Raw genomic sequence first — 25,264 nt, 5'->3', positions numbered from 1 at the left:
TATTATTGTATATACTAAAACTCGTGTGATATTGGAGATATTGATAAGCTTATTTACATTGGTATATTTTTATTGTTGCGTTTATTTATGGGAATATATTTGTGTTTTGGTCAGTTTTTAGAAATTCTTATTCTTGACCCGATCCATCTCGTGAGCTGTCTTGGTACCAAGCACTATTGTTATGCAACACATTCAATTATTGAATCATTTGAATTGATTTTTTTATAATGAGCAACTATTACTTATCATCCTTTGATGATAGTCACATTCTTCAGATTAATAAAATTATTTTAAGCTTTTCAATGATTACAACATATGTTAGAATATCATGTGTCAATTATCTCAGTTCCATATGGCATTCCAAATAGGATCCTTTTTCATCCTTTGAAACCCTTAGAGGCAAAATATCTCGAAATCCGTTCTTAGTGCGCGTATAGCATGTTTGAAGAATATTTGTGCAGAGTTTTAAGTCTGTAGGCCAATTAGTTTGAGCTGTAGTGTGATTTTACATGAAAATTTTCAAAAACTGCCCTCTCCTGGACCCCTCTCTGCTCCTGGTCGGAATTTTCCTGCATAGATCTAATTTTTTTTCGTAGCTGAACAAAAAAGTTCCTCATGACTTTGCTGTGCAATGAGCGGTTAAAAAGTACAAAATTTTTGGGGGGCCTCAGCTCCCTCAGGGGGGGGGGAATTTCTGAAAATCCTTTCTTAGTGGATGTTTTGAGGCTATCATAAACAATTGTGCAAAATTTGAAGTTTGTAGGCTCAGTAGTTTGGGCTGTGGTGTGATTTCAGTCTGTCGGGGCTCAGCCTTTTATAGATATAGAGAAGAAGAGAAGATAGAGATAGAGATAGAGATAAGATTCCAGAGATCTTCTAGAATTGGCGTCGTAAGTAATAAAGAATTTCGAAAGGATAAATTGGTGCACACTATCCGTTCTAAGCGTTTTGTGATTCAATTAGAAAAATAATTATAGTTGAGTTTCATTATTCTTGATTGGACATATGGTTACTATATACCAGTCACCGACTACCTTTTTGATTTCTTTCTTGGTATTCTACAATATCTTCAAGTGAGCGGCGGTAAGACTTAGTAAATATCAGTTGTCTAGACCCTTCATGGTCCACTATTATAAAATTACTCATGCATTTATCACTGAGCTAAAGCTGTGGCTACAACCCCATTATATTTGCGAGCCGGACGGCCTTCAATCTCTGCAAATTTATTTGCATGATAGGGATCATAGTATCACTGTTGGGCACCTAAGTAGCATTTCATATATAAATCACTATCAACGTGGAGTTTATATTGGTATATCCAAATACGGCTTCACACGGTAACCAGAAAAACTGAAGAGCTTCTATTTTCAAGTTATTAATAATAAAGTTGCAACTATCTCGTATTATGATCGATTAATTTTCAAGCACTTCCCTAATGCCTACATTAAGCTCTCAAAACAGAGCTTCTCTCCTAAGCTCCTCTATCGTCAATTAACGCATCCGATTACAGCAAATTTCTAGAATGCTCTTGTTGCAATAATCCAATAGCATCATGCTACCAATAAAGCGAAGCTTTCATCCTTCTCATTCATTATATTCGGTAGCGGTTGTGGCCGAGAGGGAAGGAAAAGCATGCATTACTTTGTCTCATGAGCGCCGCCGCGTTGAGAGATCCAATCACTAAAAGCTCTACAATTCCAATACTTGAGTGCGTGGGAAGTGCTGATACTATGAAGCAATGCATGAAGTGCACGTTGTGAAGTTTTCCTCTCAAGCAGGCGCAATCGAGCACAACATGGATTAAAAGCGGCTGCTGTATCAGCTTATCACTTATTATCGGCTGTCAGTAGAAAGATAACATGCGTGCTACAGAGCCTCCCAGCCGTTTTCTATCAAATAGATGGAATCTATACGAGATTTGAGGTCGAAAATATGTCTCAGTTAGTTGGAAAGTTTGATGGATGCAAGTTATTCTCCAGAAATCTGGTTCGAAATCCTTGAATTAAATTGAACACTACATAATTTTCATGTACATAGGTTGAGAGATAAGTTGTAGCCCTTTCCTTCTCCCACATGCCACACACAATTGAAATTCTTGAGGTGATGTTAGAAACTCGACAGTCTTCTTCTCGACTTGAACACCGTAGTTTTGATTGTGTTCAATGTTCATTTTTGGATAGCCTTTCAGTAGAAAGAGGATAAATTTTGGTTCAACTACGTTTTAGACATTGGCCCACTCCCATCAAAATTCGGAAACGCAACTTGTTCATTTTTGGCTTGGCCTGTTGATCATTTTCCAATTATAAAGCCTATTTGATTTGTGTACTATGAAAAAGAAATGAATGTAGATACAGTATTATAACTATCAAGGATAAGAAATGTGATTGTCACTATAGTCTGAGCAAACCTTAGTTTGACTCATTAGTGATGGAGCATTAGTCTCATGGACTTCAGCGCTGCCAGATTCTACACAATGAAGCGAGCCTGTGATATAGTTGTGTGAGAGAAAGAGCGAAAATGAGAGCGTAGGCCTTTCTGATAGCAACCAAAACGGCAACTGTGTGCTCCTATTGTTATATTGAAATAACATCATTTTGTCATAAAGCGCCGTGCTTCAAACTAAGGTTTGCACGGACTGCTATAGTAGCCTTTGTTTGATTAATAGCCTAATAGTTTAACTACAATGTATGTTATAAAGAATTTTATAGGTGATAGTGACAAGCAAGTGATTATTAAACAAATAGGAGAAGCTGCTTTTTGTCGGTTTCACGAATTCAAGCGCAGTTCGTGACTACCGTGGTTCTGGTCATAGAGTTCTAGAATTCTACAGTCTTCTCTGGACATTGATGAATAAAATCAGAGAACAAGATCAGTGAATGATTGAAAAGTGCAGTGAAATTTAGGAGCTTCAGAGCAAATATGATTTGCATAATATGTACAAGAGGATCAATTACCTGACTGGAAGAAAGAAGGCTGAAACAAAGCAGGGAAATTTTTTTAAGGATGAGACACAGAACATAATTGCCACTACTACTGAACAGTTGAAGATATGGGAAGATTATGTGTAAAGGCTGTTTGAGCCTTTGAGGGGGAGTCAATGAGGCAGACACAGCACCTGTTATACTTGGTAAAGACAGCTCCAAGGCCTGACCAAATGCAGGGTTGTCCACAATATGAATGCCGGTACAGCTCCAAGGCCTGACCAAGTGCAGGGTTGTCCACAATATGAATGCCGGTACAGCTCCAAGGCCTGACCAAGTGCAGGGTTGTCCACAATATGAATGCCGGTAAAGCTCCAAGGCCTGACCAAGTGCTTAACACCCTGAGTGATAAAGAGGTTCATAATCTTGTCTCGTTATTCAATAAAATCTACCAGACCAGGAAGATTCCTGAGGAATGCTCAAGTCAATTTCCATTCAAATTCCAAAGAAGCCAAATTCCAGCCGATGTGAGGAATATCGAACAATCAGTTTGATTGAGTCATATACTCAAGCTCTTCCTGAAAATTAAACATGAGCGGATTTTCCGTAAATGTGAAGAAGTAATGACTGACACCCAATTAGGTTTCTGAGGGGGATTAGGCACAAGGGATGCCTTGTTTGCAATGCAATTCCTGGTTCAGAGAAGTAGAAGTTCATAAAGGGGTTAGACAGGGCTGTGGTTCGTCACCAATATTATTCAATTCATAGACTATTCAGAAGCTATCCTCCCTGAGGCTCTTGATGGATGCACATGTGGGCTGGATGTCAACGGTGAAGTTGTGAATAATCTCAGGTATGCGGATGACCGTTTTCTTGGCTGGAAGTGCTGACGATCTCAAAGTGCTGTTGAACCATGTGAATACAGCCAGCAATAAGTATGGATTGTGTATGAATGTATGCAAAACAAAGTTCATGGTTGTTAGGAGAGAACGTGATGGGGCAACAGTGAGAATTGCTGATAAGTTGGTGGAGCGTATAGGAAGCTTCAAATATTTTGGATGTTGTGTCAATGAGTAGTGAAATTTCGACCAGGAGGTAAGGAGTTGGATTGAACAGGCAAGGGTGGCATTTTTCAGAATGGGAGGGGTATTATGCAATCGGAACCTTGCTCTCAAGACTAGAATTCGTTTATTGAAGTGCTACATCATTCTAGTGCTGATGTATGGGCACGAGGGATGGACATTAGCGAAGGCAATGGAGGGAAAGCTTCAGGCATTTGAAATGTGGTTGTATTGGCGCATTATTCATATTTCATGGACAGAATGGGTAAGGAATTCTGAGGTATTAGAAGGAATTGGGACTACAGTGGAGGTTGTTTACTGTATTAAGAGCCAGAAGCTTCGTTATTTTGGACATGTCATGCGCAATGAAAAGATTCCTGCAGTTGATCATGGAGGGCAAAATTGAAGCAAGACGCCGGCCTGGAAGAAGTAGAACATCCTGGCTAAAAAACCTTAGAGAGTGGTTCAACATTGACCCAACATCCCTGTTCCAAGCTACAGTCTGTAGAATCCAGATTGCATTGATGATCACCGATTTCCATCGCGGAGCATGCATATAGAAGAAGAATAATTGATAAATAGGAGTAATTTCAACTCCATTGCAAGTGAACAAAATGGCATTGAAAATCAATTTCTGCCTCTGAAACCAGTCATTTTTAAACTTGGAACGATATCAAAGTTCTGTTCGTGGATTTAGAAAACTGGACAAGAAAATTGAATTTGAAAAAAAAACATCATGAAAAGAATGTCGTTTTTCATGAAAGAAAATCGTGAAAAACCCTGTTTTTGGCAACATTTTCGCCTTTTTAGCCGCCATCTTGAATCGCATTTGATCGAAATTGTTTGTGTCGGATCCTTATATTGAAAGGACCTTACGTTCCAAATCTCAAGTCATTCCGTTAATTGGGAGATGAGATATTGTGTACACAGACGCACATACACTTATACACACACACACACACACACACACACACAACACACACACACACACACACACACACACACACACACACACACACACACACACACACACACACACACACACACACACACACACACACACACCACACACACACACACACACACACACACACACACACACACACACACACACACACACACACACACACACACACACACACACACACACACACACACACCACACACACACACACACACACACACACACACACACACACACACACACACACACACACACACACAACACACACACACACACACACACACACACACACACACACACACACACACACACACACACAACACACACACACACACACACACACACACACACACACACACACACACACACACACACACACACACCACACACACACACACACACACACACACACACACACACACACACACACACACACACACACACACACACACACACACACACACACACACACACACACACACACACACACACACACACACACACACACACACACACACACACACACACACACACACACACACACACACACACACACACACACACACACACACACACACACACACACACACACACACACACTGTAACGTATTTAAATTTGGATGGATAAATAAAAATTCCTATTTGAAAAATTTATAGGTCTAAGTGAAATAATAGGCTAATATCGCCAAAGATGATAACGTTAAAGATTAGATAATATCAGGCATCATGGCCAAATTGTACAACAGCCGAATAGGAATGGAAATAATTTTTGCTACTGTATAATATTATATAAAATATTGAAAATTTGAGGTTATGCATAAAATATCTACTGATCGGCGACCTAATGATCGACCGAGTTGCACAACGTAGAATCTGACCAAAACACCTTGGCAGAAACTTATTGTGGCGAAACAGTATTCAACTTGAGGAACTAAACGTCCCACGTGGCTAATTATTGTAATATAAGAATCAATCTATAATCTGTAAAAAATTACTTTGCATGTAAAAAGCATATTAAAAAACCCAAACAAAAATAATTAAATGTATTAAGGAAGTAGGAGTTTACTAGGCGCATGAATACTATAATAATTTGCATGCACCAATCAAATAGTGGCAATTGATGGGCGGCAATAGTGAGCCGATTCAAATATATTTGTATATATTTCTACAAATGATAAGAATTTATAAATTATCATTGTACAGTTTATGTTTTGTTTACGGCCCGAAGGCAGAGAAATTATTAAAGATGTAACATAAGTAATAATTCAATAGTTTGGTACGGTCTATTTGAGCCATGAATGGCGGAGGAACAGAATATTTAAATTTCATGTAAATTTGGAAATCGGAAGTGAAAATTGTAACTGAGAAAAGAGAACTTCGACACTTGCCTGCCAACCACCACCATGAGAGGTCACCAAAAATTATAAAGGGCAATATCTTACTGTACCTTTTCATAACTTAAAGTTAAATTGAATTACTAAATTTTCTCATAATACTTTGTGATGCTAATGTAAAGCAGGAGTCATTTTTTAAATAATTTTTTACCCCCTTGGAAGAGACAACTCCGGCTACAAATAATCCAGGACCACCAGGAGTTTGGATCGACATCAGCAGCTCATAAAAAATTCCAGCACATGAGTGAAAAATATTGAAATAGTGATAGGGCGCCCTCAGTGCTTCGAAATGAAATAAGAATCAAAGCTAGCTCGTCGAAAGGGTTTTTTATAAATTAAGAATTTGGTAAAAATACTTGCGCAAGTAAATATAGTATAAAAGGTATTTTATTAGATAGTAACGAATCAATCCATTTATCAAATGATCCATCAAAGATCATTGATCTGATGATACATCAGATCTAGGCTGTTAATACATTATTTATATGATCATTAATTTCTACAATATAATTTGCGATAATTTAATGTAGCTCTGATTCACTAGATGAATTGATCTATCTATTCCGTCAGGTGCCGAATCTCGCACCCTGAGATAAAATATATTTATTATGAAGAAATCTATTGGAAACCATAGAATTTAATATATATTTGGATTAATAGTTTATGAATTTATCATGCTGATTTAAGAAATTTATTCGAAATAGAATTGTCCAAGTCGACAAGTATCAGCAAGCTGATATCGAAGCTACATGCAAATAAATGCATATGATCATAAAAATGAAAGCACATGGTAGCGTTTCGTGCTATAGAACTTAAAGAATAGTATTAGCCTGTGATATTTTATTGATTTCGATTATTGTTTTGTCTTATATTATATATTTCTGTCGCTCTATATATTTTTTGCTCTGATTTATTTTTTGAGATATTTGTTAATATATGTATCAAATTGTTTATGGTGTACGATTTATTTTTACTCCTCAATACTATAGGATAAGTTTTATATATATATTTTTTTTATAAATTATCAGTATTATTGTGGAAGCTCATATCTGGGCCTATAAAGATTTTTATGAGATCATATCCTAGTAAAAACCACGACCAGATTTTTATAATTATTAAAATATTCTTATGCTCTACTGATTGATGCCAAGCAGGAGGCTAATCGTTATTTAACTATAAAAATAGCGTGACAACACACACACAAACACACACACAACTTTCCTTGCTCATTGAACTGATAAAAGCTATACACAATACTGATCATTTGTTTCATTAATGCGATACTATATTGTAAATATAATTCTGATTCAATTGAAATTTGAATCTTCAATCTTCATACTGATCAGCTTTTTCTCTTGTGTTTTCGGCAATTCGAATTGTAGCTTGGTATGACTGGGGTCTCTAATAAGAAGACGATTTTTCCCAGCAAACTTTCCAGGCAGCCGAGAACAGAAAGTTGTCTACGGCCTCAGCATTTTGGAAGTCTCTTTTTCGTTCCTAATTCAAAAAGGGTCGGTGGAAAAACATACATTACTTCATTTCGTATTCTGGTCCACAGAGATAAATAGATTGGAAGTCACATAAAAAAATGCCACAAACATCAGCTTTTGCATGCATCAGCAAGGATCAGCTTTGAAGATTGAGGGATTTTGCCCACAAAATATTTGGCTTGATAATCTTGGTGCATGAAATATTTTATTTATGAGAAAGTTCGTTTGACGAAATAGAAAGAGGACGTTCGATCGCTATGAGTGCTCCACATGTACCAATTCTCCAGGATTTCACTTACGTCTTCCGAACAAATTTTTTTCCATATTATGAAAATTTCTTAGTACAACATACAAAATTTTTCCCCCATTATGAATATTTTATAGTTTAACACTTTATTGAATTGCAGTAAAAATTATAAGTTCAAACCCTCTCATAAGCAAAACGTTTTTCAACCAGATCACTCCCATGCTATCGGATAGGCACGTTGAACTGTCGGTCCCGGCTGAAGTATGACAGTCGTAAGGCCCATTGACGGCTTAATTTATAAATTCAGGCGGTGGGACCTTCCCGCAAGGTACTCCCCACCAACAAAAGCAATACGAATTTACTTTACTTTATAAGTGAATTTGAATTTTCAATTTCCTTCCAAATTTTATTTACTCAGTTCATCGAATTCCCATTCTGCATCCTGCATTTCAACAGCATTATACAATTCAACTATTTCAATCAACTTTTTAGAATCGAAATTCCTCAACTTTGTTCAATTATAATAAATCAGATAGTGTACATAGAAAATCTTGAATTAATGAAATCCTGAGAAGAATGTTAACATGATAGTTTCATTTTTTATTATTTACCAAATTACTCATATGTAAGAGAAAAATCTGGTGTGGTACACTCACACAACTTTCCTTGCTCATTGAACTATAAGCCTCATTATCAAACGAGAATAATCCAGGGGAATAACATAATGACGATTGACGGCAACATACTGTCATTTTTCTCAAGAATATTACGGAGCTCCTGAAATTTTCCCTGAAATGAGACTTATGCCAGTTGATAGTGCTTATAAATAGCTATCCATTGTATGAATTTGAAGAAAATCGTTGGAGCTGTTTTCGAGAAAACCGTGAAAAACATGTTTTTTTAGTCACTATCCGCCATTTTTCTCAAGAATATTACGGAGCTCCTGAAATTTTCCCTGAAATGAGACTTATGCCAGTTGATGGGGCTTATGAATAGCTATTCATGGTATAAATTTGAAGAAAATCGTTTGAGCCATTTTCGAGAAAAACGTGAGAAACATGGTTTTTTAGTAATTATCCGCCATCTTGAATTAAATTTTATTGAATTTCTTATTGTCGGGTCCTCATGGTATAAGGACCTCAAGTTTAAAATTTCAAGTCAATCGGTTAATTAGGAATGGAGTTATCGTGTTCACAGACATACACACACACACATACATACACACACACACACACACACACACACACACACACATACAGACCAATACCCAAAAATCTGGTGTGGCGCACTCACACTACTTTCCTTGCCGTTATGAAAATTGATCACGTGACGCTAGTGTTCACGCGCATAAGTGTCTACTATTCAAAGATTTGAGCCAGCCGATGACAGGATAATGACGCTGGAGACACACGATGTGTGCTATCTCTTCATAGTGAATGATTTAATAGAATCAACAGTTGCCAACAGTTTGCAATTGAATAATCACTTTTTCTCGAATTTCGAACTTATTTTCAATTTTAAGTGGAAATTTTACTGAAGAATTATTGTAGAGATTTTCATGCTCAATCTTTTCCACTTGAATTTTTCTGTTTAAATTGTATCTGAAACCTGATAATTGGGAATCTAAAATCAAACTTTGCATAGATGGAGCGGAGCTCCTGAAATTTTTACAGATATGGGACTTGTGGCAGTTGATACAGCTTATCAATGACTATTGTGGGTATAAATTTGATCAAAATCGTTGGAGCCGTTTTCGAGAAAATCGCGAAAAACCCGGTTTTTCACAACATATTTGTCATTTTAGCCGCTAACTTGAATTGCATTTGATCGAAATTGTTCGTGTCGGATCCTTATACTGTAAGTACCTTAAGTTCCAAATTCCAAGTCATTCCGTTGATTGGGACATGAGATATCGTGTACACAGACGCACATACACACACACACACACACACACACACACACACACCACACACACACACACACACACACACACACATACAGACCAATACCCAAAAACCACTTTTTTGGACTCAGGGGACCTTGAAACGTATAGAAATTAAGAAACTGGGGTACCTTAATTTCTTTCGGAAAGCAATACTTTCCTTACCTATGGTAATAGGGCAAGGAAAGTAAAATGTAATTAACATGTTATCAACATCAGTTAATAAAAAATGTTGAAAATATTTGTTATTAACTCCGGTGTAAACGCAGCTTAAGAGGATGGATTCTTCATGGTATTGTTGATCTAGTAAAACAAAAATATTCTGGAATTATCAAAATTTTGGAAAACTTATTCAATTTACCAAAAATAACTCAACTGAAAGTTATTTTTGGTAAATTGGATAAGTTTTTCAAAAATTGATATTTTAAGAAAATGTCTGTTTCTCAACTGAAAGTTATTTTTGGTAAATTGAATAAGTTATACAAAAATTGATATTTATAGGAAATGTTTGTTTCACTAGATCAACAATACCATGAAGAATGTATCCTATAAATCTCATGGATTTATCTCTTACCGAATTTGAAATGTTCTGTCCCAAAAATTTAAACTTTAGGCGCCCATGTCTTAAAAAGTAATGATCAGAAAAAAATGTTTTACTGAGAGAACTTTTCAATTTTAATAGCTTGATGATATACACATCGATAAACTTTGGAAATTATCACGAGTTGAAAGTTCATTTTTACTCTTTGCACAGCCTTAAGACTTTGTAAAATGAATAACTTTCACTTCACTTATACGTTATCACTGATAATATCACTGAACATATCCTGCTGGATATTACCGGGAGAAAATTTTTCCATAGATGTGACTTTAATAAAAGCATTTCTTGATGAAATACTTTTGAGACAGTACAATTACTTCAAACAAGGCATATACGTTTTTTTTTAAACTATGGAGTTTTGCAATTGCAGAGGTTACTTTATTCAGTACTTTGAGGGGTTCACACAGGAAAATCAACATAATATCTCTAGCTTGGCCTCGTTGGTGATATTGTCATGGAACTGAGCAATGATTATTTGTGTGGAAGAAAGACTATTGCGACTGATAATGTTCACACTCCAGTGCCATTAGCAAGTGAATTGTTGGATAAGAAAGAATACACAGTGGTTTTATAGGGAACAATCAGATTTGAGAGAATCCCCAGGAGAATTTGGAGGAATTTGAGGAATTGAAGGAATTTGAGGTTATTGGAGAACAGAATGAAAATATCAAAGCTTTTGGGAAGTAGAAAGGCAAACGAAATGTGATGCTCCTCAGTTCTATCTACTCTCTGAAGCGTATGGCTCCTGGTAGGAAGAATCGTTTAAGGAGAGAAGTGAGGAAATCGCAGGTAATTGTTTTAATCATTTTGTTGTAATCGGTTCCAACACAGGAGAAATATTGACTTTTCAGACTAATTTGGTAATTAAATTTCACTTGGAAAAACTTCCAGGTGTTATCACAATTTGCACCTGCGTTAATCGTAAATACGTTTGTGGTAAATTGTGCAATCATTTACAAACCAGGACGCACAAAATTCCCGATGTGAGGGAGAACAAAAATCCTAACAATCACATTATTCATCTATTATTATGAATATAACCCTGGTGAACTAAATACATTTTTCTACAACTGGGCGTGAAGAAAGAATTTACATACTCAATTCTCCTCTTAAAACAGCTTATTTCTGATGAGAATCTACGTTTTCGCTCGCTAACCATCTGCGCATGCGCAGTAGATTTTCTTTACGCTCGCAAATCATTCGCACATGCGCTGAAGAGTTTCTTTACGATCGCTAATTAGCTGATGATAAGCAGCTCGCCAAAAGCCAAAAGACAAACCACTCTCGGTCAGATCTTAACCTAAAAAGTCGGTAATTGTACCGATTCTACAACCATGATGGATATCAGTGTAGACGAATTATTATAAGCTAAGTATTGTAGGTGATTGATCATTATTTGTGCTAAATTGGATTGTCTTTATTCCAGGTGTCTGTGACATTCTCTGTCATCAACTACATTTAGTTCTTGACAATATATTTATAATCCAATGGATTTAAAATATTCTAACCTCGTTACTCAGAATCAACAACTCGTATCACAGAATGTTGTTGTTATATCATCCATCATTGAACTTGAAAGATTATGCCTTCAGTGATCAATGAATCACTGTGTTCAACAAATATTGTTCCTCACGCTCATCGTCCATTAGAATCCAACAATTTCGTCATGCATGGGTGCGTAAAGACTTGATCGCGACAACCACGCGCATTTCACTTTTCATCATCTTAGTATATCTTTTATTTCTACAGAGCCAGAAAGGTACTGATAAAATAAGAGTAGTATCAGCTGATTAAAGAGGAATGCGCGTGTTCTTGGCGTTCAAGTCTGTAGGCACCTTTCGATAATTGAAAAAAAATATGTTACATCACCTAAAAACTTCAGTTTTTTTGAGGAACTTGTTGTTAGAACAATTGAGGGGTTATTATCTATGAATAAATGGTTTATCATCAGTTACTCACCATAGATGGTAGACACGGTAAACAGGGGCATAGATATGGCGCCTATGGCGAAGTCAGCGACGGCCAAGCTGAAGAGGAAGTAGTTGCTGATGGTCTGCAGCTGCTTGTCGATCTTGAAGGAGACCATGACCATGGAGTTGCCGACGACTGTGACGAGGCTGAGGGTGCCGGTAAGCAGGGCGATGACGACCATCTGCGTGAAGGTGAAATGGTCGACGGGGGGATGGCTAAACGGCACTGAGCCGTTGGTCGCAATCGCAGTCGCAAGCGATGTCGAGGAGGTCGCATTGCGGCCGATCTCCTCACCCAGCAACAGTGTGCCAAGTGTGGCTGTGACATTGTGCACTGCCGTGCTGTTGCCGTGCACCACGTCCGAAAGTGTGCCACCAACTGCAACAAAAATCACAACTATTTATCCATCCAATTACACGCTTCATATCATCATTATTTGAACGGAGGAGAACAACAAGTTTGACCCATCACTGTACTTCCAAACTCTGATGGAGAAGTTCAGTAACATGTTCAAAATTTGGTATATGGGTGAATACATACACACACCCTCTTCTGAAATTTTAATTCCAAACCAGCAGAGCAAGAAAAAGGACACAAGAGAGAGAGTCATCAACTGTGAATTACCAAGTTGTAGATATAGAAGGAGGGTTATAAATTAATTTAGTTTATCAATTACATTGATAATCATTGTATTATATTGTATTGGGAATCATAATAAATTTGATACGATTCGATTACCATTATCAGGGGGACGGATTCAAGAAAGTGCAGGGTAAGGGTATTGAGAAGGGAAGAAGAATAATGTTCAATTACTTTTCACAAAACTGCAATATTTTAGTGTTTGCTTGAGGGTAGCATAAGTACAGGTGACCTACGCATTGTCATAGAATGAGCTGACAGAAACCAATATAGTATTCCCCTATGTGGGCCTACTCCTGATGCTTTCTAGATGTTGTTGTGCATGATAGTCGGTTTATTGTCGAGAAAAGGTTTATAGTGTGATGAATCACGATGAAAATCGGGATAGATTATATGGATGTATTCACACTCACCCACTCATGAAATCAAGTCCAAACTGCAAAATTCCCGGTTTATTATGAAGAGAAGGTTCATAGTGTAGATAGATAGATAGATGGATAGGCTGACTTTATTTCAACCTGGAGGGCGAAGTTAGGCCCTCTTAACCCGTCTATACAATTCTAATGCATCTAATAACAACAACATAAGGGAATAATCTCTTGAATAGAATGATAAGAAATAAGATAAAAAAGTATAAATTAATCAATAATATTGAAAAAAGACAACAATTTCATTCAATGTGAGAGAATATAAATTTTAGTCTGACAAAAAAAATTTAAAAAAGTTAGAAAATAGAGTTTTGAAAAAAAATGTTTTCATTTAAGCAAGAAACAATAAAATTTCAGGCAAACACACACCTTTCACACACGTGAACACACCACGCACACACACCTCCTCATCCTATGCCCCGATGACCTATGACCCATCCTATGAGCACAAGTGTAGTGACTAGTGGAGAGAATCGGGACAGCTTATTGATTTCAAATAATCGATTCTTGAATAAGCAGAGTGATCAGTAGCAAGCAGTTCACTGTGAGAAAATTATCACTTTCTGTGTTTCAGTTTATGTGTGAATATTCATATTGACGAGAACCACTTATTATTGATAAAATCAATGGTTTATTCGAAATCAATGTTGAAGTGGAATTGGAAATATAAATTAACAGATTTATTTGTTACTTGATAATTATTCTATCCTATCAGATGCATTCACCAACACTCCAATTATTTTTCCTTTCCTTTTCTTAGTTTTTTTTCAACACGCTGCCAATTGCAGATGAGCTTCTAATGACTATATTTTGGAGAAACGAGGATGAGAATATTGATTCTCATCGATTGCATTGCGTAATCTATCAAGATATTTTCACGCGGCAAGAAAATCTTAGCTACGAATTACCATAGAGAAACGATAACATTAGTTTACGCTATTGTTTCTCTATGGAAACTTACTTAAGCGTAAACGTAATCAATTACCTTACGGATACTGCTATTTTTGCAGGGTTTTTCCAACCATCAATTTACAAAAAAGTAGATGATTAGGAGAACATTCTTAATACGTTTCAAAAGATTTTTAAAATCAACCATTGCTAGGTTCTCCATATAGATTACGTTTGGATTATTAATACGTGAATCTGAAAATGTGTGTGATAATGTATAATTTATGAGCACTTAAATCAGCTCTTACGTGACCATTAAAACCAGAATGGGTTATTTGATCCAGCTGCATCCAAGAAAACGATTGAAATCAAGGAAATTTTGATGACAGCATTAGTTTTGGCAATAGTAATATTCCGAATATTATGTTCAAAGCATGGAAGAAATTACCACAATTCTCGAATAGAGAAAAAAACATGAGAGAATTTAGGCAACATTAATAAGTCCGAAATAGGATTATCTCTTCCAGGTTCTCACTTTAACAAAATTTTCAGTCCAAAATCATTCAAACAAATCATAGCCTAGTTTCGATCTCAGGTGCTTCAAATACGAAAATTATAATAATTTATACCGCTCTTATAAATCAATTATATTTTTTACTCTTGAAGAAAATTTCCGGAGTCAATATCAGATTACAAGCTACTCTTCATCAATTCAATTTGACTGTTGAAGAATCCATATCGACTTGAAATACTGGATAATAGTTCTCAAAAATATTATAATTATCATTATATGTGAGAAAGGGACTAATTGAAAAAAAATCAGGAAATTAGTTGTGTGAATTTATTGTAAATACCTATTTTGGGGTCCTATACTTTTGAAATATATGGAGTATCGTTAAATTTTTTCATAATATCATGAGTAAATAGGACACTACTATGCGTTTCCAGACTGTAAACTCAAGAGACATAACACTATTTCAATACGAAAGGATTGTGACGACTTGCCATCAAATCCAGTAAGTATCTCATCATCATGACCAAGGTTCTGTTCTTTTATTCGTTGCTGAATAATGAACCGGATTTCCAACAGCAGTAATTGAGCAGTAAACCGGTGAATAAAACGCGAGCGACGAGCATTTTTAAGCCGTTAGAGGCCATGTATTATTAAACCACAATGGAGACTCAGGTCTCTGCATCAGCCGTCCGACCCTTCTGCTCCCTGCTTCTGCTCAAACTGCCTCACACCTCCTCACGGAGAGCACACTACAGGCTGCACTGCCTCACACCAGCGTCCAGTACACCTCCTCACGGAGAGCACACTACAGGCTGCACTGCCTCGACTTTATTTCAACCTGGAGGGCGAAGTTAGGCCCTCTTAACCCGTCTATACAATTCTAATGCATCTAATAACAACAACATAAGGGAATAATCTCTTGAATAGAATGATAAGAAATAAGATAAAAAAGTATAAATAAATTAATCAATAATATTGAAAAAAGACAACAATTTCATTCAACAATTTCATTCAATGTGAGAGAATATAAATTTTAGTCTGACAAAAAAAATTTAAAAAAGTTAGAAAATAGAGTTTTGAAAAAAAATGTTTTCATTTAAGCAAGAAACAATAAAATTTCAGGCAAACACACACCTTTCACACACGTGAACACACCACGCACACACACCTCCTCATCCTATGCCCCGATGACCTATGACCCATCCTATGAGCACAAGTGTAGTGACTAGTGGAGAGAATCGGGACAGCTTATTGATTTCAAATAATCGATTCTTGAATAAGCAGAGTGATCAGTAGCAAGCAGTTCACTGTGAGAAAATTATCACTTTCTGTGTTTCAGTTTATGTGTGAATATTCATATTGACGAGAACCACTTATTATTGATAAAATCAATGGTTTATTCGAAATCAATGTTGAAGTGGAATTGGAAATATAAATTAACAGATTTATTTGTTACTTGATAATTATTCTATCCTATCAGATGCATTCACCAACACTCCAATTATTTTTCCTTTCCTTTTCTTAGTTTTTTTTCAACACGCTGCCAATTGCAGATGAGCTTCTAATGACTATATTTTGGAGAAACGAGGATGAGAATATTGATTCTCATCGATTGCATTGCGTAATCTATCAAGATATTTTCACGCGGCAAGAAAATCTTAGCTACGAATTACCATAGAGAAACGATAACATTAGTTTACGCTATTGTTTCTCTATGGAATTACTTAAGCGTAAACGTAATCAATTACCTTACGGATACTGCTATTTTTGCAGGGTTTTTCCAACCATCAATTTACAAAAAAGTAGATGATTAGGAGAACATTCTTAATACGTTTCAAAAGATTTTTAAAATCAACCATTGCTAGGTTCTCCATATAGATTACGTTTGGATTATTAATAGGTGAATCTGAAAATGTGTGTGATAATGTATAATTTATGAGCACTTGAATCAGCTCTTACGTGACCATTAAAACCAGAATGGGTTATTTGATCCAGCTGCATCCAAGAAAACGATTGAAATCAAGGAAATTTTGATGACAGCATTAGTTTTGGCAATAGTAATATTCCGAATATTATGTTCAAAGCATGGAAGAAATTACCACAATTCTCGAATAGAGAAAAAAACATGAGAGAATTTAGGCAACATTAATAAGTCCGAAATAGGATTATCTCTTCCAGGTTCTCACTTTAACAAAATTTTCAGTCCAAAATCATTCAAACAAATCATAGCCTAGTTTCGATCTCAGGTGCTTCAAATACGAAAATTATAATAATTTATACCGCTCTTATAAATCAATTATATTTTTTACTCTTGAAGAAAATTTCCGGAGTCAATATCAGATTACAAGCTACTCTTCATCAATTCAATTTGACTGTTGAAGAATCCATATCGACTTGAAATACTGGATAATAGTTCTCAAAAACATTATAATTATCATTATATGTGAGAAAGGGACTAATTGAAAAAAAATCAGGAAATTAGTTGTGTGAATTTATTGTAAATACCTATTTTGGGGTCCTATACTTTTGAAATATATGGAGTATCGTTAAATTTTTTCATAATATCATGAGTAAATAGGACACTACTATGCGTTTCCAGACTGTAAACTCAAGAGACATAACACTATTTCAATACGAAAGGATTGTGACGACTTGCCATCAAATCCAGTAAGTATCTCATCATTATGACCAAGGTTCTGTTCTTTTATTCGTTGCTGAATAATGAACCGGATTTCCAACAGCAGTAATTGAGCAGTAAACCGGTGAATAAAACGCGAGCGACGAGCATTTTTAAGCCGTTAGAGGCCATGTATTATTAAACCACAATGGAGACTCAGGTCTCTGCATCAGCCGTCCGACCCTTCTGCTCCCTGCTTCTGCTCAAACTGCCTCACACCAGCGTCCAGTACACCTCCTCACGGAGAGCACACTACAGGCTGCACTGCCTCACACCAGCGTCCAGTACACCTCCTCACGGAGAGCACACTACAGGCTGCACTGCCTCACACCAGCGTCCAGTACACCTCCTCACGGAGAGCACACTACAGGCTGCACTGCCTCACACCAGCGTCCAGTACACCTCCTCACGGAGAGCACACTACAGGCTGCACTGCCTCACACCAGCGTCCAGTACTCCTCCTCACGGAGAGCACACTACAGGCTGCACTGCCTCACACCAGCGTCCAGTACACCCCTCACGGAGAGCACACTACATGCTGCACTGCCTCACACCAGCGTCCAGTACACCTCCTCACGGAGAGCACACTACAGGCTGCACTGCCTCACACCAGCGTCCAGTACACCTCCTCACGGAGAGCACACTACAGGCTGCACTGCCTCACACCAGCGTCCAGTACACCTCCTCACGGAGAGCACACTACAGGCTGCACTGCCTCACACCAGCGTCCAGTACACCTCCTCACGGAGAGCACACTACATGCTGCACTGCCTCACACCAGCGTCCAGTACACCTCCTCACGGACTGCACACTACAGGCTGCACTGCCTCACACCAGCGTCCAGTACACCTCCTCACGGAGAGCACACTACAGGCTGCACTGCCTCACACCAGCGTCCAGTACACCTCCTCACGGAGAGCACACTACAGGCTGCACTGCCTCACACCAGCGTCCAGTACACCTCCTCACGGAGAGCACACTACAGGCTGCACTGCCTCACACCAGCGTCCAGTACACCTCCTCACGGACTGCACACTACAGGCTGCACTGCCTCACACCAGCGTCCAGTACACCTCCTCACGGAGAGCACACTACAGGCTGCACTGCCTCACACCAGCGTCCAGTACACCTCCTCACGGAGAGCACACTACAGGCTGCACTGCCTCACACCAGCGTCCAGTACACCTCCTCACGGAGAGCACACTACAGGCTGCACTGCCTCACACCAGCGTCCAGTACACCTCCTCACGGAGAGCACACTACAGCTGCACTGCCTCACCCAGCGTCCAGTACACCTCCTCACGGAGAGCACACTACAGGCTGCACTGCCTCACACCAGCGTCCAGTACACCTCCTCACGGAGAGCACACTACAGGCTGCACTGCCTCACACCAGCGTCCAGTACACCTCCTCACGGAGAGCACACTACAGGCTGCACTGCTCCCCAAATCGGGTTAGCTCTACTCAACCGTCAGGATGGACAGATATCTAATCTGCAATACTGTATTGGCAGCTGCGGCTCTTAACGGTTCGAATACAGCTCAACGTCATGTTTCCGGTTCATGGATTTTCTGGGTTATCGACATTTTCCATAGATATATATGACAAGATTTCGTTTTGACAGATACTTCTCCTGGAGTATACTCTACTTTCAGAAGTTTATTGCACTTGAATATTGAAGTTACTCGATCATGTGAAGAACCACTCAAATTTTTGAACAAATATTATTATATCCGCTTTGGATATTCAGTTTTTTATTGTAATAGATCAAGTCTTCCGCCAGTATGGATAATCGGTAGAAAGTTTTCATTGATGTTGATCTCAATTGGAAGTATCAAGTGGAAATGTATTATCCATTGAACACCTTGTTTCCAGTCACAATCATAGTGTACTTTGTAGGAATGATAATAGTATTGAAAGTTTGTTTACATTTCCTGTCATGCTTTCAACTCCAACTAGTAGAACATGATTCAACTTGAGGCCAGAATGTTTTACTCAGGGAATGTGAGTCCGTCTTTTCGCTTTCCAAGGCTTCACCAAATCTTACATCACTCATATATTGAATAATGATACAGTATTTTCCAGTTATCAATGATGATTTCGTTGAATATTTTCATCTTATTTGGCTTTGAACTTATGTAAATTCTAAATTCCTAGTTCTTAATTCTTTTGGACAAAACCTATTCTTGAACAATCTCTATCCAAATTTGAGAAAGAAACAGTTTTCGGTTTTAAGCTTGTTGCTTCTTTCCCAATCATTCATAGTTGAGAACGATATTGTATCTATCAACTTATAAATGAATGAATAAATCATTATTCTCCATTAATCGAGTTTTTCCAAGGTTATCGATCAAGTCAAACTCTGAAAAGCTTCTCAGTGGGAATAAGAATATATCCATGTAGGCATGAAGTGAGACGATCACAACCTTCTCATTTTGGATGAAAACTGAGCACACAAATCAACTACCGGTACGAGTAGAATAAATCAAACACACAACTATTCTCATTGATAAAAGCTCGTATATAATTCTGTAATCAACACTATCCGTGCTGCAGAATTGTCGTTACGTTTGAAAATCGTTTTCCAGGCAGTCATTCAGTGCAAGAGATCCCCAGGTTCACGCCAACAACGATAATCGCATAAACTCTCTCATTCCAGTCCGGTTCGGCGTGTGATTGCGCTAGCGCGTGCGGCCGTTAACGACCCTAACGATGTTTTGGCTTGTTGATGGGCTGGAGTGGTAGCGAACCATGGTGGGGAAACCGTCTTGGAGGGGTGCAATGCAACCACCGCAAGTTAATAGCTGGGAATTAGTGGTAAATGCAAAGAGACTCAGGTTTCTGCTTGGAAAAGGAACAGCATGCCAACTTGCTTGAAGAAAGCAACTACTTCTGAAATCATGCTGCTTGCTCTCCACGTTCCTGATAGAGCATACTAGCAAATACAATCTGCCCCCGCTGACACTCCAATGGAGTCTCACTGTCAGACACCTTTCTCTTTTCTCTTCCGTTCTCTCTCTCCCTCTTCCTCGTCCTTTTATGCTCCTATAAAAATATATGATATATTATTTCACATCCATTCAAGGATATATTCCTCTACTATTTTTATCTCTGTCTCCATTGCAGTATAATGTTTATATAATTTTTAGTATGTTCAACTTATTTTTTCAGTAAATTTTGATGGCGAACATATCCTTGAATAACCTCTCCAATGATAGACTGATTACATCTCTAGAACGTTAATTGATGTTTATAAAATATACTATAATCGAAATAGGATCACACCTTCATCGTTCAATGATGCACCCGCCGAAAAACCTTCGGATTTGGCAGGACCCTCAATCAATGTTTGAATTATATATTACATTCAGATTTGATTTGATTTTATTCTTCTAACTTTGAAAACTTTATCGAATATTTGACTACATTGTCAGTTTCATGAATTGGTATATAAGCCAACATGTATTATAATTTACACAAATAAATAAATCCAATCTGATATCTTCCTAGTCTTACTTCAAAATAAATATCGGGGCATCGAGCTTCGCTCCGGAGTACAAAAGCTTAAAAGCATAAAAGCATAGTTTATATTTATTCACTAGCCGTCAGGCTCGCTTCGCTTGCCATGTCCGTCTCGCCAGGGGTCCAGGATCGTCCAAGAATAAGATCATCACGCTCGCTTCGCTCGCCTGCATGTAGACCTCAGCGGAACCTCTGTACAGAATTTGAACATATTATGTCAATTTGATCTCGAAAAACACCTGTTACGATATCGGCGTATCTTTGGCGAACAAGATTCTTCCACATCAGCTAAACCTGTGTACTGATTTTTTTTTAATATATTCCCATCAATTATTGAAAAAGGTGAGGAAACGCTGAAAAGCTGAGAAAACGCTAATTTTGGCTAATTGGATAAATTGGTATTTAGGAGGTCCTGGATAAATTCATTTCAATCTTCAACTTGGTGCCAACCTAACAAAGTCAACTCAACTTAATGCCAACCTGACAAAATTTTTGATTTTGTTACCAGAACAACTGTTTCGAAGAGGTTCTCTCTCTAGATTATAGTTCTATATTAACATAAGGTATGAGCATTTCAATTATAATTTTAAGATATTGGAATAAGAAGAATATACATGCTAAAAGAACTTTGAACCCTTGAAAACCACCCTTAGAGTTTAAATGAATAAATAAATAAATAAACAAATCAATAAATAAATAAATATATACAGAAATTGCTCGCTTCTCATTATCATCTTTCTTATTATTCATGCGAAGGCCTGATATCTTATTGAACAGTATAACAGCTCTGAACATATTTTCAGCTCCAGGTTTTATAATATATCCTATTTTCTGTGTCAATAGGTTATGTTTAATTGACTATATCAGCATTAGCCAACGTCGTCAATAGCTCAGGAGTTTAATGATCATCATTTATCAGTAGAAATATGTGAAATGTTTTTCATTGGAATTATGAACAGTGAGGAGCCAACGATAGAAAATACTTGGCAAAATATATTTCCGTTTTAATTGACTGACTGATAAATGATCAATATTGATTGACTATGTTTAGATCATGACAATTCACTTGAAAAAGGTACAGGATTATTTAATGATTATTATTGAATATAATTTATATAACTATTGCTATTTGACTGCTCCAAATTGAGAACAGAAAGAACTTTTATGTATCTATGCGTTTTTGTTGATCGGAATTCGCGATGGGATATTCACAATTATGAATAATATGCTTTGTAATAAACTCAAGCACTGGATCAACAAATTCTATGATATCACCAGGTTGAGTAACATAGCCGTTTCAAGATTAGTTTATTCTGCCTACATTCAATCTCATCATTCTTTCGTATGGTATAAGAATTTGGGTGCATCTTATTCTAATCACTTCAATAAGATATTCACCCACAGAAAGCCTTATTAAAGTCCATGTTTTGCAGTTGAGCTGCTGAATATGGAGAATTCAATTATTTACATATATAAACATAGAGAACTTTTCAACCTCCATATATTACAATCTCCGTCCCTCAAACATTATTACCTTTGAATCACACAATGCAGTTCCATCCATTTGTAGAAGACAGTTTGATTATATTGTACATAAGCTCATAAATGTGATACCTGCTCATTTTATAACCGATAATTTGAATGAGAGGGATTTATATGGATTGCTTCTTCATATTTCAGTATAAGTGATTCATTGTAATTGTAACTAGGATATTATTATTATTATTATTATTATTGTCATTTGTTACGTGAAGCCACATATCTGAGCAGAGCTCAAGTGGCATGTAACATGTCATGAACATTTTTCTATGCAAAGTGTATGCATCTGCATAAACTCAAAGTATGAAGGCACCACAACATTCCTCCATTGTATAGGGACACGCTTCCACAAGTACATTGGTAATTGAAGACAAGAAAAGCCTATGACTACCACATAACCGTATTCTTTCAGGTAGACAATTGAAGAGCTTCAGTCCCGAATAATATGGTCCTTTTTCCAAAAGTGTCAGTCTGTGAGCGGGGTACTGATATACAGCTGAACTCTTTGCTCTTGTGCTATAGCCATGGCAAACTACATTTCCTTCAAATCTCTCTGAATTTCTGAAGACAAAATTTACAGTCTCAAGGAAGTGCAATGCTGGGACCGTGAGAAACCTGTATTTTCTAAAAATGGGCCTACATGAATTGGATGGCCGCAAGCCCTCCAAAACACGAACAGCTTTCTTTTGCATCTTAAATATTTTATATAAATTATTTTTACTATTCCCCCAAAAGAAGATGCTGTAGCGTATTAGGGCTAAAAAATATCCATGATACACCTTCTGAGCTGTCTTTATAGTGGATGCAGTCCTCACAGTTCTCAGTGCAAAAAGTGCATGATAGAGCTGTTTTATAAGTTTTTCCAAGTGTTTATCCCATTTCATATTTTTTTGCAATTCCACTCCAAGAAAACTAGTCACTTCAACAGACAAGCACTCCCTCCCATTTGAAGCATTCAGGTTTAAAGGTTCAGCATGATGTCCCGTCACGGCAAACCTGATATAGTTGGATTTAGTCATATTCAACTTCAATGCATTATGACCAAACCAATTGTTGAGTTGATGCATAGCCGTTTCAGCCCTAATCATAACTTCGCTATCATCCTTCCCAGTAACCAGAACCGTTGTATCGTCAGCATATAAAATGAGCTTGCCATCTACATTATTTGGCAGGTCGTTTATAAATAAATTAAGTTCATAATCATTCAAGAATGTCTGCGTATTTTATTTTATTTTCATATTTTCTCATCTCGTATTTTATTACTCTTCCCATCATTTTCCTTCTTTGTAAATTTCGTCAAATTGAGATGTTTATAGGAATCCACCCCTTCAATTTTATTTTAAAAATAATTATGTTTTAGTAAGACTCGGCCCCTGCACACCTTTTCATTTACCTTCCGTATTTAATATTAATACTATTTTACTTTCAACTCATTTTGTTAATTTTCAATTGTATTTTTATAATTATAGACATGTATGCATATTGTTTTGGATGAAAAATAAACTATTGATTGATTGATTGATTATTATTATTTAATAATAAGTATATTAGTATAATTATTATTAGATGAGTATTATTTGATATCAGTATTAGTAAATAGATAGTGATAGTTTGAAAATATACTGCTGGAATCAATCATCCCATATAAAATCTTGTTTCAGTGGCATGGTAATTATTTCAAAGTAAGCTTTTTCCTTGTTGTCTGAGGGAACAGATTTGGAGGGGCCTGATAGGCAACCCGCGTTACAGCATACATTAGGGCATTTCTTGAATTCTAATCTTATTAACAAAATAGGCTCTCATGCGTACGAGAATAATTGCATTATTGTAATGTAAGTATGTAACCCTCCAATTATCGTTAACATTTAGGGATTTTAATCCATCAACTCTTACCAAGTATTTGTTCCTCTATAAAGTTTGTAATCTATTGTCATTTGTCAACCAAAGTGAGTAAAATAATGGAAAATATGTGTATTCTTCGATATTATACTATCAGGAACATTCTCATTCAGTCGATAGAGTCCAATCTTAGCCCTTGAAATAATCGATTGAGATCCGAAATACGAAAATAGATTGAATACGCTGATGGAATCACGTTCTATTTGTGTAAGCTCGAAATAGTAAGCTCGATATTTTCCAGTCGGACAATAGTCATTGTTCCGAGAAAGAAGTGACGTCCATGCTCGAGCTTACTCTTTCCGAACAAATATATTCTACAGTTGTTTGCTCAATCACACTGTTCACAGATCGTCATAAATTGTTATCCATCTAAGACTACTCAGATTATCAATGTTTTCCATTATCCATCAATTCAAATTTTACGCATTTGCAACTTACTTCCTATCCTCATTTCCTCGAACAATTTATTCATATAAAATCACATTTGATTCCTTATAGGGCATTAGTAATGGTTATGAGTATCAAAATCTACCAACCAAATAGTCTTGAATTTGTTTATTACTAGCA

General features: G+C 37.0%; 1 protein-coding gene across 1 annotated transcript in view; it reads right to left on the bottom strand.

Annotated features, from left to right (window-relative positions):
• The window catches only part of LOC111055770 (muscarinic acetylcholine receptor DM1-like), a 53,401-nt gene that overhangs the window by 13,121 nt on the left and 15,016 nt on the right, over positions 1–25,264 (bottom strand). The window contains exon 2 of the mRNA XM_039432706.1: positions 12,580–12,969. Coding sequence (XP_039288640.1) covers positions 12,580–12,969 — 390 coding nt within the window. The remainder of the gene's footprint in view (positions 1–12,579; positions 12,970–25,264) is intronic.

This window comes from Nilaparvata lugens, chromosome 7 (genome assembly GCF_014356525.2).
Source record: "Nilaparvata lugens isolate BPH chromosome 7, ASM1435652v1, whole genome shotgun sequence".
Taxonomy (NCBI): Eukaryota; Metazoa; Arthropoda; class Insecta; order Hemiptera; family Delphacidae; genus Nilaparvata; species Nilaparvata lugens.
Note: the sequence above shows the minus strand (reverse complement) of the source record. Positions and strands in the feature narration are given on the sequence as shown.